We start from the raw sequence: 13929 nt of genomic DNA on the forward strand, positions 1-13929 counted from the left end.
ACTACCTCTTTTGTACAGTTTTTCATTGGACCAGCTGCAGACATCATGACTAATATAATCAAAGCCTTCCCCTTTACACCACTCCTTTAGCCACACATTGAACTCTGCTATATGCTGCCATTTTTCTTTTGTTCCTTATATACTGATAAAATCTCTGAAAAATTAAGCCTACAGCCTATCCTACTGAGTTCCTGCCCCAAACTCTGGAAATCATTCTGCACAGAGAGTACATATTTTTGGAACAGATCATTCATGCCAAGATGTACAATAGCATCAACATCAGTCTTTATTGGCAATTCTTGAATACCTTAAAAATATGCCTCTACTGACAGTAGCACCTGGCAGATGCTTGACCTCTTTCAAAACCTTGATATCGTTTCCTAAATTTACATCCCTTATGATTGAATCACCAATCAGAAGCTGGCTTCTCTTTTTGGATGCCCTGCTCTTCTTGCATAACTGGTGTGTAATATCTGATTCACACTTTCCCCTATTCAAAACAAGTTCTTCATCTTGAACCACAGTCTCCTGCTTATTTGAGTTATCATCATCACAACTATCTTGACTTGCCTCCTTAGTGTGTCCCTATTAAGGTCAGCGAGGCCATCGTATCTGTTATGCAGGGACACAGTGAAAGCTTTGTGTTTATGGTTCACAGCTCTCACCCTGCCAGATTCCACAGTTATCCACACTGCCCTTCTCCTGCAGGATCATTGTGGTAGAGGGGGCTGATAGCATGGCAGTTCAATAAAGCAGAATGGCTGAGTTGGACACCTAATTTCTGCTTGAAGAGCACAGACTAGAGACTCCAGACTCCAGTGGTTAGAATGCTGTATTGCAGGCTAATTCTGTTCAATTCTCAGGGTTGACTCAGCCTTCCATCCTTCCAAGGTCGATAAAATGAAGACCCAGATTGTTGGGGGCAATATGCTGACTCTGTAAATCTCTTAGAGAGGCCTGTAAAGCACTGTGAAGTGATATATAAAACTTATAAATCCACTTGATCTGTGCAATCTAGTTAATAGTACCATCTAGTGTCTAAAAAATAAATTGCAGCTGGGAACACTACCAGAAATATAGAGGAAAAGATAATAGAAAACGTCTCAGGTTGTTTATAAGTTCACTCCAATCAGCACAGGATTAAATAGAAAAATGAAGTGTTCTCATGAGAGCTCACCACCAATTGTCCAAGTTCCAATTCCACAGGAATAGATTCACCGAAAAGGTAATTTTTAATCATTTTTTAAAAAATTCCATGTTTCTTTAAAAGAAAGGCAACTAGTAGTACAAATGTTCAGAGTCCAATACCCTGGTCCAATTGTTAAATTATAGTCAAAAGAAAAACTGAGAAGCTTCAAAACAAAATATTTTGCAATTAGCTGGTGAGTTGAGTAAAGAAGTAGGGTTTACTTCAAGTTTGAAGGTGTGGTGTACCTGGAAAAAAAAAAGACCTAGGACTGAAACACAAACATACCCATCCATTTCTAAAATATTTTATAATCTATTTTTAACAGTAGTAGTAGTAGTAGTAGTAGTAGTAATAGTAGTAGTAGTAGTAGTAGTAGTAGTAGTAATATCGGATGTTTTTGCTTTGACAGTAAATATATGAAAAACTGAACTTCCAAATATTTCAGTGTTTTACAGCAAATTGCAATGGTTAAAAATGAAAACTCTTGCATGGTTTAACATTTTATTTCAATGCCTCCCAGTGGTAATTCCAGAACAGGCTTTAAGATACTGAAAAAGAAATAAATAAAGAGTATTGGCAGCTAGCCACAGCAGTCAAAATTATTAATGTCCAAAGGAATTCTAGTTCTAGGGCCACACATTTCCTTGGCTTAACTATTAACTGCTTCTGTTAACATGAATCCTCAATAAGAGATTTTGGGGGGGATAGAATGTCACATTGATATCTGATATAATTATATCAGATGTGTGTGTACTTGAAGGGGGATAAAATCAAGATGAGCTTACTGTTCTTGTCATTGACTTCTGCTTTGCCTCTGTTTTCCTCCTTCATTCTCTGCTTTCAGGCTTGCCACTGTTTGTCCAACGTACTGTGGCTCGAACAATTGTCCTCCAGGAAATCATTGGCAAAGGTCGCTTTGGGGAAGTGTGGCGTGGCCGATGGCGTGGTGGTGATGTAGCTGTGAAAATTTTCTCATCGCGGGAAGAGCGATCGTGGTTTAGAGAAGCTGAAATCTATCAAACAGTCATGTTGCGCCATGAGAACATTCTAGGATTTATTGCTGCAGACAACAAAGGTATTTTGTTGCTTTGATGTTCCAGTAAACAAACAAATGCTTCAATTGTTTTTGAAGCCTAATATTGATGTATGATGGGTTCATACTTTGCACTAAAATCTAATTTTCCTTTTTTTTAAATGTGTGATTTAGCATGTACTACAAAACAGGTCAACTTGAAATTAAGACTTGTCCCCTTAGCATGATCTATGAATATGCTTTGAGGTCTGTGGCTTCTTTGCTTATTCCAGGTTTGCCTTACCTTACCAATCTGCAGAGTATGTCAAAACAGCTTTGAAGGGGGGAGGGGGAGGCAAAAAACACAGTGGCTATCTTTGCTTGTTCATAGGCTTGACTCTGAACTGTTTACAGCAGTGCTTAAAACCACAACTACATGTGATTTTGAATTCAGTTATTGTGTATTAATAAGACAGCAATGGCTATTATATGTTGCTTTGAATTAAAACCCAATTAATAAGCTGCATGATAATTTAGCAATAGTGATAAAAATGTGTGTATCTGTTAGCTGTATTGATAAACAATATCCTAAAACGTTATAGAACATTTTATATGCTAGGAAACTAGAATAGTAGCATAGATTTTTGGCAGGTAATTTGGGGGAGAGGAGCTTGGATAGAAATAAAAAAAATTACTTTTACTTAAGAGCTGGGGATGTAAACATTGAAGAAAAAAGGAACAATGTCAGATCAGCTTTAAGAGCAAGAGGGAATACATATTGACAACAGGAAGAAGTGGCTGAGGGAACTTGAAACACTGGAGAATTGTCAAAAAATCCAAGGTGGTAATGAATTGGGAGTTCTACCTTATGTTAAGGTTTGCATACAGGAGAACAGGCAGGACATTTTTTTTGTCATTACAATAGACTGAGACAACATTGTATAATTAAAAAGTTATCTCTTGTGGATTTCATAAACAGTATAGGGATTACTTTTATTATCCTAACCTAAAATATTCTAGAATGCTAGCCCTTAGATATTTAAACATTGGTTTGAGCTAAACATCTATCACACAGGAGGAAAGAAATCAACTTTGGACCTACATCCCTCTTATATAGAAACTTGGTTATTAACATGTAAGAAATTGGAATGATGAATTGTTAATCTCTCAGTCTATTTTCACCATCACAGAGATGGCTTCATCCAGGAAAAATACTACAGCTATAATGGCTTAGACTGCAAGATGCAGTGTGAAAAGCAACTGGCACTTCGTTTCACTTCCTTCTTTCATATAAACTGCACAAACAGTTTTTAGTAAGCAACTATTATAAGAAAAAGAAACTGATCATGTTAACATAATTGCACTGTATAATTCAAGCTACGATTGACAATTTCTTGTCTAGAACATTACATTCTTCCTTGGGATGGCAATCAGTTCTTAAAGTTTAATTGATTACTTTCATAAAAGTAATTTTTATCAGATCTACATTTGAAACTGGAAAGGAATAATCTCACAAAAGCTTTTAAAACTCTTAGTTTCTGAACTTTACCACCTTTGGGATTGTCTCTTATTGTTTCTTTTATTCCTTTGTCTTGAATGTGAGACATTCTAACAAAATATGTTTGATGATGGCTTGGTGCTAGATTAGCTCTTAAGTTTTGCTTCCTTCATTCTGCTCATTGCATTTTCATACCTGGAAACATACCCAGTCAAAAAACAGAAACCAACATTGAGAAACGGGTCTGACCTTGTACAGTTCATGCAAATTTGTTAAGTATCTGGAAAAGGACATTATTTTGAAGCTCTTCAAGCTTCACTAATCTAATGCTATATGAAATGACAACATTCCTGCACATTAGTTCTTAACTGCCTTCTAGTGGAGCAAAGACTGACAAACCCAGTGATGGCGAACCTTTTCGAGACCGGGTGCCCAAAAACTGGCCCCGCTCCGCTCCACCCTCACCCCGCCCCCACCCTGCCTGCCCGCAGGGCCACTCACCGACTCCAGGGCCCGCCACAGATTGTCATGGCAGCCACGCCCTCTGCCCTCGCCTCATAGCATCAACTATGCACAATGGAGCGTGAGGGCAGAGTCTTCTCTATGCTGCCTGGCTGCCATGTCCTTGGCTGTGCTGCTCCGTGTGGGCCAAGCTCGGGGGCAACTCTCCTCAAGGGGGGCTGCTGGTGAGGGGGGGGGCAAGGCTAGGGCAACAGCACGTGTGCTCACAGAGAGGGCTCTGAGTGCTGCCTCTGGCATGCATGCCATAGATTCGCCACCACTGGCTTAAGCATTATTATCCTCTGCTTTTATGATAAAACAAGCTATCTTTCTGCCTTTTATAGACCCAAAAACAGTCTGCAATCACAATTCTGTGGAGAGAAGTATATAGGCCTGGATTAGTTAGCTGCATTGTACAGTGGCAAATCTGAAAACAAAAACTGGGTACAGACCATCTGAGATATTTTTATAATGTTTATTAAAATTTACATAAACAAATATACACAAAATATATACAAACTAAGGGAAAAGGGAAAAAGTGCAAGGAAAAGGGGAAAAAAATAAAGACATATGCAAAGACTTCACCAAGACAAGTATAATTTCAGTAACTTATCAACTTTTCCATATAACAACAAAAATTGTTCCATATCTCATTGCTTGCCTAGAAACAAAATTTAAAGCTTTTTCATTCAGTCCTAATCACAAAATCCATTCAGTTATGAGAAAAAACAACATATATATTTTTAATTTAATCAAATAAATGTTTCATATTCTTTTCCTTTTTAAAACAATACCTTATCACTTTTTCTGAAAATACAACAAAAAATACCTTGTTCCCATATATTATCTCATATCTATAAATAAATCTTTAAAAATCTCTTTTTCATTGAGTCCCATTCAAGGAAAATGCATTAAGAACTACCAGAAACAACATTGTATGTATTTTAATCTTGATCAAATAAGCCAACTTTATATTCCTTCCCTTTAAAAAAAAAATCCTGATCTTTAATCTCTTTAAATAGTATACCAAAATTTGAAATTTAACACATCTCTTTTGTAGATCCAAGGTAAGCAGTTATTCAAATCACTTGCCTTTCCTACAGCTCCTAGAGCTCTAAAACCCACCAGAACAACTGTCTTACGATCTCCTTGTGGGGAGCCTCTGTACAGAGCAGGGGTCCCCAACCCCTGGTCCACAGCCCATGGGTTGGGGACCGGGCCGCAGAAGTGGCAGGCAAGTGTGCAAAGTTGCATTTACACAAGCGTTGCGCACGCATGAAACTATCCCCTCCCTCTCCCCCACCGCCTGTGGTCCGCAGAGTTGGAAAGGCTGGGGACTGCTGATATAGAGAATGGGCCATCCCAGGTTCTCTTTATGATCCATTCACCAGCTCCTCATTCTACTGTGGTGGTCAGCTCTACAGAATGCTATTGCTTCTCCAGATGTTCCTGTTTCTCTTCTCCCTTCTCTCTCTCTCCTTATTTCCCATCGGTCTCTATCAGAGGGCATGTTATCAGAGGGCATGTTAATGACATTTTCTGGGGCAAGGATGAGAAAGAGGAAATCATTGCCCAGTCCAATCTCTACCATAATATTTTGATTATTGTGAAGACTAAACTGGAAAGGGAAAATGAATCTACAGTACAAACTTGCTTTAGTATAAATCCCACAATAAATAGCTACACAGATGGAGTTAAAATATAACTTATTTCTGAACTATGCTAAATAGCAGCAAGCAGTAATGAATCTGCTGCTCTTCAATGACATCTAAAAAAAGACGATTGTTATTTACTTGTTTCAGTACATTTTCCTTTTTTTTTGTACTGCCAACAGATAATGGTACTTGGACACAATTATGGTTGGTCTCTGATTACCATGAGCATGGTTCTCTGTTTGATTACCTCAACCGATATACTGTAACTATTGAAGGGATGATTAAATTGGCTCTGTCTGCTGCCAGTGGCTTGGCACATCTTCACATGGAAATTGTGGGGACTCAAGGTAAGGGATACAGATGTACATTTGATAATGAACAGTTGGAAAATCAGAAAAACAAGCTTCTGTTATTGATAGACATGAGCTGAAAAAGAGAATAAATTCTTTTGATATAAAGAGATTCATTGACTCTAAGAACAGCAATAGTGATAATTTTTAAACTTGTGTGCTGCCCAATTCTCAGTGATTCTGGGTCATTCAAGATAAACAGTAAAATTTTACAATACAATCAGTAAAAGATGCCAAGCACAACAGACTAGGAGGAACAAGGCAAGGGATCTCCTTATTTGCCAAAGGCCTGGGTGAAGAGCCAGGAGTTCATGGCTCCTCAAAACAAACAGAGTGGAAGCTGGCTGGATTTCAGGGAAAAAGCATTCCAGAGAGTTTGCTACAAAAAAAGATGCACTTCTGGGGTCCCAATTGATGATATTATTTAATCAAGGGAACCTGGATTATGCCAACCTTGTTGGATTGAATTAGTCTATAGGTTAACATTGAGAAGATTTAGAAATCTGTTATTGTTTATTTAAGAGGAAGAGATATTTGGAATATGTGGAGCTAAAGTTTCTTTTTAACGAACTGAGGTTAAGCATAGTTTCTTTTATTTGAAGTAATGAGGAATTGTACTTTAAAGTAATCAGGATTGATGTGCTAAGAATAGATAATTCCAGTTCTTCACCCTGCATTTTAAATGGTGATTTAACAAGATAGAAAAGGCATATACTGTCCTACTGTCTTAATCTAGGAAGAATTGGCAGTAGAAGACCTATTCAATTTACATTGTTAAAGTTGGATAAGAGATCTTGCTTTTTTCCTTCAGGATAAATTACAATTTCTAGATCTCATATGAATATTGCCACAGCTTAACCAAGGTTTTTACATTGCACTCTCTTTTTTGTTTTTTCTTGACCAAAGTGTATAAACAGAATTCACTCTCATACTTTATTAGGGAAACCTGGGATTGCACATCGTGACTTGAAATCCAAAAATATATTAGTGAAGAAGAATGGCACTTGTGCCATTGCAGACCTTGGTCTAGCTGTCCGCCATGATTCTGTAACTGATACAATTGATATTGCCCCTAATCAGAGAGTTGGAACAAAACGGTGAGTATATATATGAGCTGACTGGGTTGGGTAGATAAAGATACATCTGGTAATTTTGAATGCTTCCTTTCTCTATAGCCTTTTGGCTGCATCATTGTTAGAATTGTATTTTCTTAGCCATTAGCTGTTAAATCTAATTAGTTTTTTCAACATGCATCATTAGGATTGGATATTTGTGAATCAATTACAGCATTAAATTACTTCTGAAATTTAAAGAGTTCCCCAATAAGGTACTTTACATCATAAAACATTTTTAACAAAATCATGTGCATTAGAAATGTAATTAACATTTCTATAAACCTGAGCGGTTCATTAAATGGTGAATTGTTGAAGGAGAATAATCTCTCTTTAATGATAGCTGAACAATATTAATCAGGCAACTGCCTTTTATCTATAACTATATGCTTAAAATTTGCATTGTGTTTTAATATGTTCTTCTTTCAAAATGATTTCCAATAAATTATTTGGGATAATCCTTAATATCCTTAGTGTAAAACATTGTGCATTGTGTATTTCAGTAAGTTTTTCTGGCAACCATATTTCTTGTAGATCTAAATCTAATCACTCACGACAGTACGGTATTAGAGCAGACAACTAAATCATCTGACAAACAAGAGAAAGTTTTGTAGAATGATTGCTTGTGTTCCGATTCTTGCTTTACTTTTCCTGCCAATAAAACTTTACAGTGCTGCTAACTAGCAAGACAAAATTATATTTCTTTTTAGCTTCTGTTGGTAAGCATTTTAAAACGTTGTTAACAGAAAGTCAAATAATATAAAAAATCCTTAAATATTATAGGCTTTCCTCAAGAGTTGTTGAATGAATTCTTGTTCTTATTCACGATAGACGATAGGTGCATAGTTTTCTGTATATGTGGCATATGTGAAGCATATGTGTCTCAAATAGATGCCATTAATCTGATTGTTCTTTTGCTACAGTTACATGGCCCCTGAGGTTCTTGATGAAACAATAAACATGAAGCATTTTGATTCATTTAAGTGTGCGGATATCTATGCCCTTGGCCTGGTTTACTGGGAAATTGCTCGCAGGTGCAACTCAGGAGGTAATAGATTCCCTCCCTCCCCCTCTCTCATAAAAGTTAAGAGTTTCCTATTGGCTTCAGATCTTACAATTCTGTACATTTTGATGCAAAGGAAGTAAAGTTGCTGATTCAGAATCTGATTTTTTCCCACTGATTTTGCATTGTAGACAGACTTTCCTTTAATAGGTTTGAATGATAGTCATTGGTTCAAACCACAAAGCTATAGTTCAGGATTAACATTAATTTTTTTCCTGTTCTCTTTGATATACTAATTAACAGAGGTAGTAAGTCATGAAGTATTAATAAAAAAAAATCCCTCCTTAATCTGCATGACTGCAGAATGTATTCCAAACTAAGGTAATTTTTTTACTACATTTTTATTGATCAGTTGTGGGGATTATTTAATTCATTTTTGTCATCAACTGAAAAACAGTATCATATTTTAAATGGAAATAAGCAGGGAGCAGAACATAGAATATGGGCTATAGCTGCTTCTGTATATGCTTAGTAAACGTATTATTTAAGCTTACTCACATAAATGGAAAAGAGGAAGGACAAGAAATATAAATTTTCCAGACTCAAAATTTTCCACTTCCAGAAAGTCTGCTAAAAGTACATTGTATCTGCAATTTCAGCATCTCAATAAACGTACATATGGCAAAGTTTTTTTAGTGTCTGTGCACGTATGGTTCAGACCTCATTAGAATAAGGTTAAATTTATCACATCAAATAGTATAATTGAAATGCTTACACAGACTGTAGATATTAAGATGACTATGCTAATTGGAATGATACTCATTTGTATAAGAAAAATTCACATTTAATGGTATAAAGCAAAAAAAAAGTAGACACTAAAAGTTAAATTAGACAAAAAGAAGATCCGTGATAAAAAAGAAGACATGCCTTATGAAGAAATGAAGAAAGATTTTGCAGTCAGATCAAATAATCAAATAAATTAAACTGAATTAGACAACAAAGGATAACTTAAATATAATGAATCAAAAGGTGGTCTTTTCCATAGATCATTTTTTAAATTGCCACACTTTAGAATAAGATAAAATGATTCTGCCACGGACTAATAACAAAACTCTTTAATCTCAGGGATAATACTAATAACTTTGATTAAAAAAGGATTCAAATATAATTGAAATGTTAAAAAGCTAACTTAGATACCAGTGTTGTTAGTACTTTGTAAGAAAGTATTGAAATCAAAATTTTGGTATAACAAAGAAACTGCAGAAGTAGTTGTAAGATTAATTTTGCTAGAGCAAATTCCTGTTTTTAAAAACTGTCTTTTTTATATTATACAAATTAGGTACTTTTAAAAAAATATCAGTAGATAAGAAATATTAAGTTCAAGAGCATTTTTTAAAATATTATATTTGTTTGCTTATTTTTATGCCAAAGTAATTCTAAGTGGTGTATATAATAAGATAGGCAATTAATCTCTCATTGAAGATTTTTGTGCAAGATACAAACTGTATAGTAACTGTTAAGTATATGTCTTCTTTATTCAGAAAAATCACTGGATCCCAAATACAGAAGGTGAAATGAATATAAAAATGTTTTAAATTTGTGTTTAAAAAGGAGGGAAAGAGATTTTGTTCACTGTTATATGATATGTAATATTGAAAAATAGTTTGGAAAGCTATTATAGTGATATTTATGAGGAAAGCAGTAGTGAAATCTATAATGATCTTAATAACTATATTGTGAGAAATCTAAAGAAAAATAGTTTCATATACTTATGATGGATTGGATAGTATATTCTGTATATTGGAAAACCCTCAACTACCAAAACTGAAAGACTAATATATTACTTCTAGGTTTAACTTAGCCATTATTTATAATCTCCTTAGAAGAAAAATATTTTTAATGCACTGTTAAAGTTAAGAATATAACAGTGAATAATAATTTTCTTGTTTTTTCTAGGACTATATTTTTCATGTAATAATTGCTGGATATATATAACTCCTTTTTTTCTTATTTTCTATATTGCTTCCTATGTTGGTAATCATAAATATTGAAAGTTAAAAGAAGCAGGCCACAGACTCTCAGGTGTTTTTCCTGTGCACATATTATTGTTATTATATAATGTTCATATTTTATTACTGAAAACCAATATGTACACATCATCAGATATCAGGTTCACTGCTAAGTTCCACGTTGTATCATACTTCCTGCTCCTTTTGCAGGCTGTTCATCTTATTATCATTAATGCTGCTATGCCTATGTAAAAGATATTTTCATAAGAAATAATAGCTTGTTTCTCTTTTTTCCTTTTTAGGTATTCATGAAGAATATCAGCTCCCATACTATGACCTTGTGCCCTCTGACCCGTCCATTGAAGAAATGCGAAAAGTTGTATGTGAACAGAAACTACGACCTAACATTCCCAACTGGTGGCAGAGTTATGAGGTACAGTTGATCTTGAAAACTAAAAAGCATGCCATAAAGCATCATTCTTAATATAGTATTTGTCATATTAGCTAGAGGGGAACGGAAAGCTTCCGCAAATTGTTGGCATGAAATCTTGGTAGCAGTTGGATAAAGAACTCCAGATATCAACTTATCCTCTGTTTTTACTGTATTTTGTACTGAAGTATTTTATTCTGGCTTTTTGGATAAGGTCTGTGCAATCTATAGTTGAATCCAGACATACAAAAAGTATTTTCTGCTAAATATATTAAAATTCTGGCTTTGATTATAGTTCTAGCCAGTCAGTTAAAAATGAACTAGGTTATACATTGCACTAAGCTAAGGTTTGCATAATTGTGGCATTTTGAATAACACACATTGGATTCACACATCACACATTTCAAGCCAAACCAAGCAGACCACATTATAGCCAGACATGGTATTTAAAAACAACCATTTTTTCAAATTTTCTTTATTTGTTTGTGGAAAGATATAAATAAATAGTCTACATGCAGACGACAAAACTCAAGTGCAGATTTCAGATTTAGAGTGTTAAAAAGAAATTGGATTGGCTCTGGTTTGGTTTTCATGTAATACAAAACCAACACCCCCCTACACACAAATTATAGCATATTTAACAACCAGTTTTTAAAAACAACTTTGAATTCTGTGGAAATGCAGTTAGTGACAAAAAAATGTCTTTTTCATGATTGTGGAAAACAAATCTTTGCTTCTTTTAAAGAGACAATTGGCAAACACTGAATTTTATTTTGACCAGATTTTTTTTTAAATCCTATTAAAAAACTTAAGTTGCCACTGCAGTTTTAAATGCATACTAACAAAAAAAAGCACAAAGTAGCATCATAAGCAACCTATTATTCATAGATTTTTTTTAAAAAAAATTGATTTGATCTACTGAAGAGAGATTTCTCCTGATGTCATTCTTCCCCTGTTCCCAGGCTTTGCGAATTATGGGGAAAATGATGCGAGAGTGCTGGTATGCCAATGGAGCAGCACGGCTAACAGCCTTACGGATCAAGAAAACTCTTTCTCAACTCAGTATCCAGGAAGATGTGAAAATTTAGACTGCAAGCCCCGTCTTGAGGAAAGTGCACAAAAAGCTGCCATGCAAGAATTGATGTGGTGAAGAAGGCCTACCTCGTCTTTGTATTCAGCCTGCTGCTATCAACTGGACAGCTTGGCCTGCAGGTGGCCAGGTGAGGAGGATCGACATTAGAGACTTCACTCATTTCCTCATTTAAGAGTGAAACGCATCTTTTTTGAATTCCCTTTTGTGAAGCATTCTGAGGGGCTTGTATAGGAGAATGTCAGTCACAATATAACATTGTTTCTCTTATGGAAATCCCTGTAAATTTGAGTTATGTGCTGATTAGGGAAAGCCTTACGGCTTGGGAGAAGAAGATACTTGTGGATTAAAAAGTGTGGCAAGGGGAAGGTTTCGAGGACTGACACGTACACACAGGCACCTTATGTGCACTTTGTCTGGCCATATAGTGGCCCTTTTCTAGCTCAACAGATCCTAAGCCAGAACTACAGAGCGTGCATGTGCAAAGGTCTGTGTCCCTTTGCCCTGTAGATGTGTATTGTGTCTGCTTGTGCTCCTGTGCATGTTGAAAATGTAGTGTGTCCTTTTGTGAAGTGCAGGTGCTAATTCCCTATTTCTCACTAGCTGATAATTAGTTGTCTTCTTACAGAGTAGGATTCTGCCCTGCTAAATAGTAGACTTTTTGGGGGCACTGTACAAATGGTTCCACTGCCATACTTCCCCTCTTTTTTTAAAAAAAGCGTGGGAAAATACTTTTGATTGTACGTGTTTGTTTTTTAGTTTAAAATTCTCCCATAATGGGTAGCAATGATTAGCAAGCAGAAAGAATTGTGGAAGAATTAGGTATCTGCTGAAATTGGTGCTTTCCTAGTTAAAGAAAGGCAAACAGAACTGAACATGTAGGATCATTGCCCTTCCATTTCTCAAGGTGCCTTTGGCAGAACAACTCCGGTGTTTTACATTTCTCTACCAAATGAAATGGCTATGGAGAAATATGCACTCAGAGACTTCCTGGCAACATTTGTCCTTTCGAGGAACAATGACTGCAAAATAAAGCTGATGTGTGTGTGTGTGCGTGTGTGTACGTACGTTTATGTGTATATAGATAGATAGATATAATACAATCTCCCTTATTCTGGAAGCTACTTTGTGTCACTTGGGCATGGGGTGGGGTGGGGTGGGGTCGGGAAGAATTGGGAATGGATTAACTGCATGCATTTTGTTTGAATTAAATGATCAGGGCATAGTAGGACTGATTAGGCTGTCACATCGTTTTGTGGGGGGGAACAGCCTGAGATTGTATTGTGATGCAAATAATGCATTAGAAACTCCATTATGTGTAGATTGGGTGTTTGATAGATAACTCCTGAAGCCATAACTTTTAACTGGAGTGGTTTGATTAATTTTTTTAATTCTTGTTTTAATGGAGGGGCTGGATTTTAACTTTTTTTACTATTGTTTATAAAAATAGATAATTACCTCTCGTTTGTTTATAAAGAAATCACTGCAAAAAAAGAGAGAAAAAAACTGAGAAATGCACACAGCTCAATTTTACACTGGAACTGTTTCTATACAAACCATGAGCCCTTGACTACTAAGAGGAGGAATTATCCCTTCTTGGACAGGGGATTTTATAAGAATATAAAATATTCTGTATTTGTTGTTTGTCAAAATAGGCATGTGTCTTTCCTTCCCTCTCCCTTAACCTTTCTTGTGTCTTTGATTGTATTATATACATTGCAAAGTTGCATTGTGTATTGGAGTCAATTTGATATGTTCCTTTAGGTCTGTAACAAGTTGTAGCTTCCTTTAATGCTGTGTTCTGAAAATCTCAGGCGCTTTTGTTTGTAGGCATATGTGGGATTTGTGCTTCTGATTGTAAAACTTGCCCTTTTCTGTTATTTTGGTCTGATCATTTCTGAGCCAGAGACCACCACAAATCTCTAGTAAAGGGACACCATTTACTAAAAATCTTCCTCGCATTTCTGATCTAAAGTAAAACGCACCTTGAAATTTATGTTAATCATATATTTTCATAAATAAATGGCATCTATGATTGCTGGAGTTGGACTTGAGAACAACGTATCACGAAGATTTACAC

At 35.7% G+C, this 13929-nt stretch overlaps 1 protein-coding gene across 3 annotated transcripts in view; it reads left to right on the forward strand.

The window, feature by feature from the left end:
• The window catches only part of ACVR1B (activin A receptor type 1B), a 38344-nt gene extending 25359 nt beyond the window's left edge, over positions 1-12985 (forward strand). For all 3 annotated transcript variants that reach the window (XM_039337317.1, XM_039337318.1, XM_039337319.1), the window contains exons 4-9: positions 2034-2264; positions 6035-6202; positions 7146-7302; positions 8241-8365; positions 10632-10762; positions 11722-12985. In XM_039337317.1, the coding sequence (XP_039193251.1) occupies positions 2034-2264; positions 6035-6202; positions 7146-7302; positions 8241-8365; positions 10632-10762; positions 11722-11847 (938 nt within the window). In that variant the 3' untranslated portion in view covers positions 11848-12985. The remainder of the gene's footprint in view (positions 1-2033; positions 2265-6034; positions 6203-7145; positions 7303-8240; positions 8366-10631; positions 10763-11721) is intronic.
• Positions 12986-13929: the final 944 nt, after the last annotated feature.

This window comes from Crotalus tigris, unplaced genomic scaffold (assembly GCF_016545835.1).
Source record: "Crotalus tigris isolate CLP2741 ecotype Arizona unplaced genomic scaffold, ASM1654583v1 scf7180000017674.1595824, whole genome shotgun sequence".
Classification (NCBI taxonomy): Eukaryota; Metazoa; Chordata; class Lepidosauria; order Squamata; family Viperidae; genus Crotalus; species Crotalus tigris.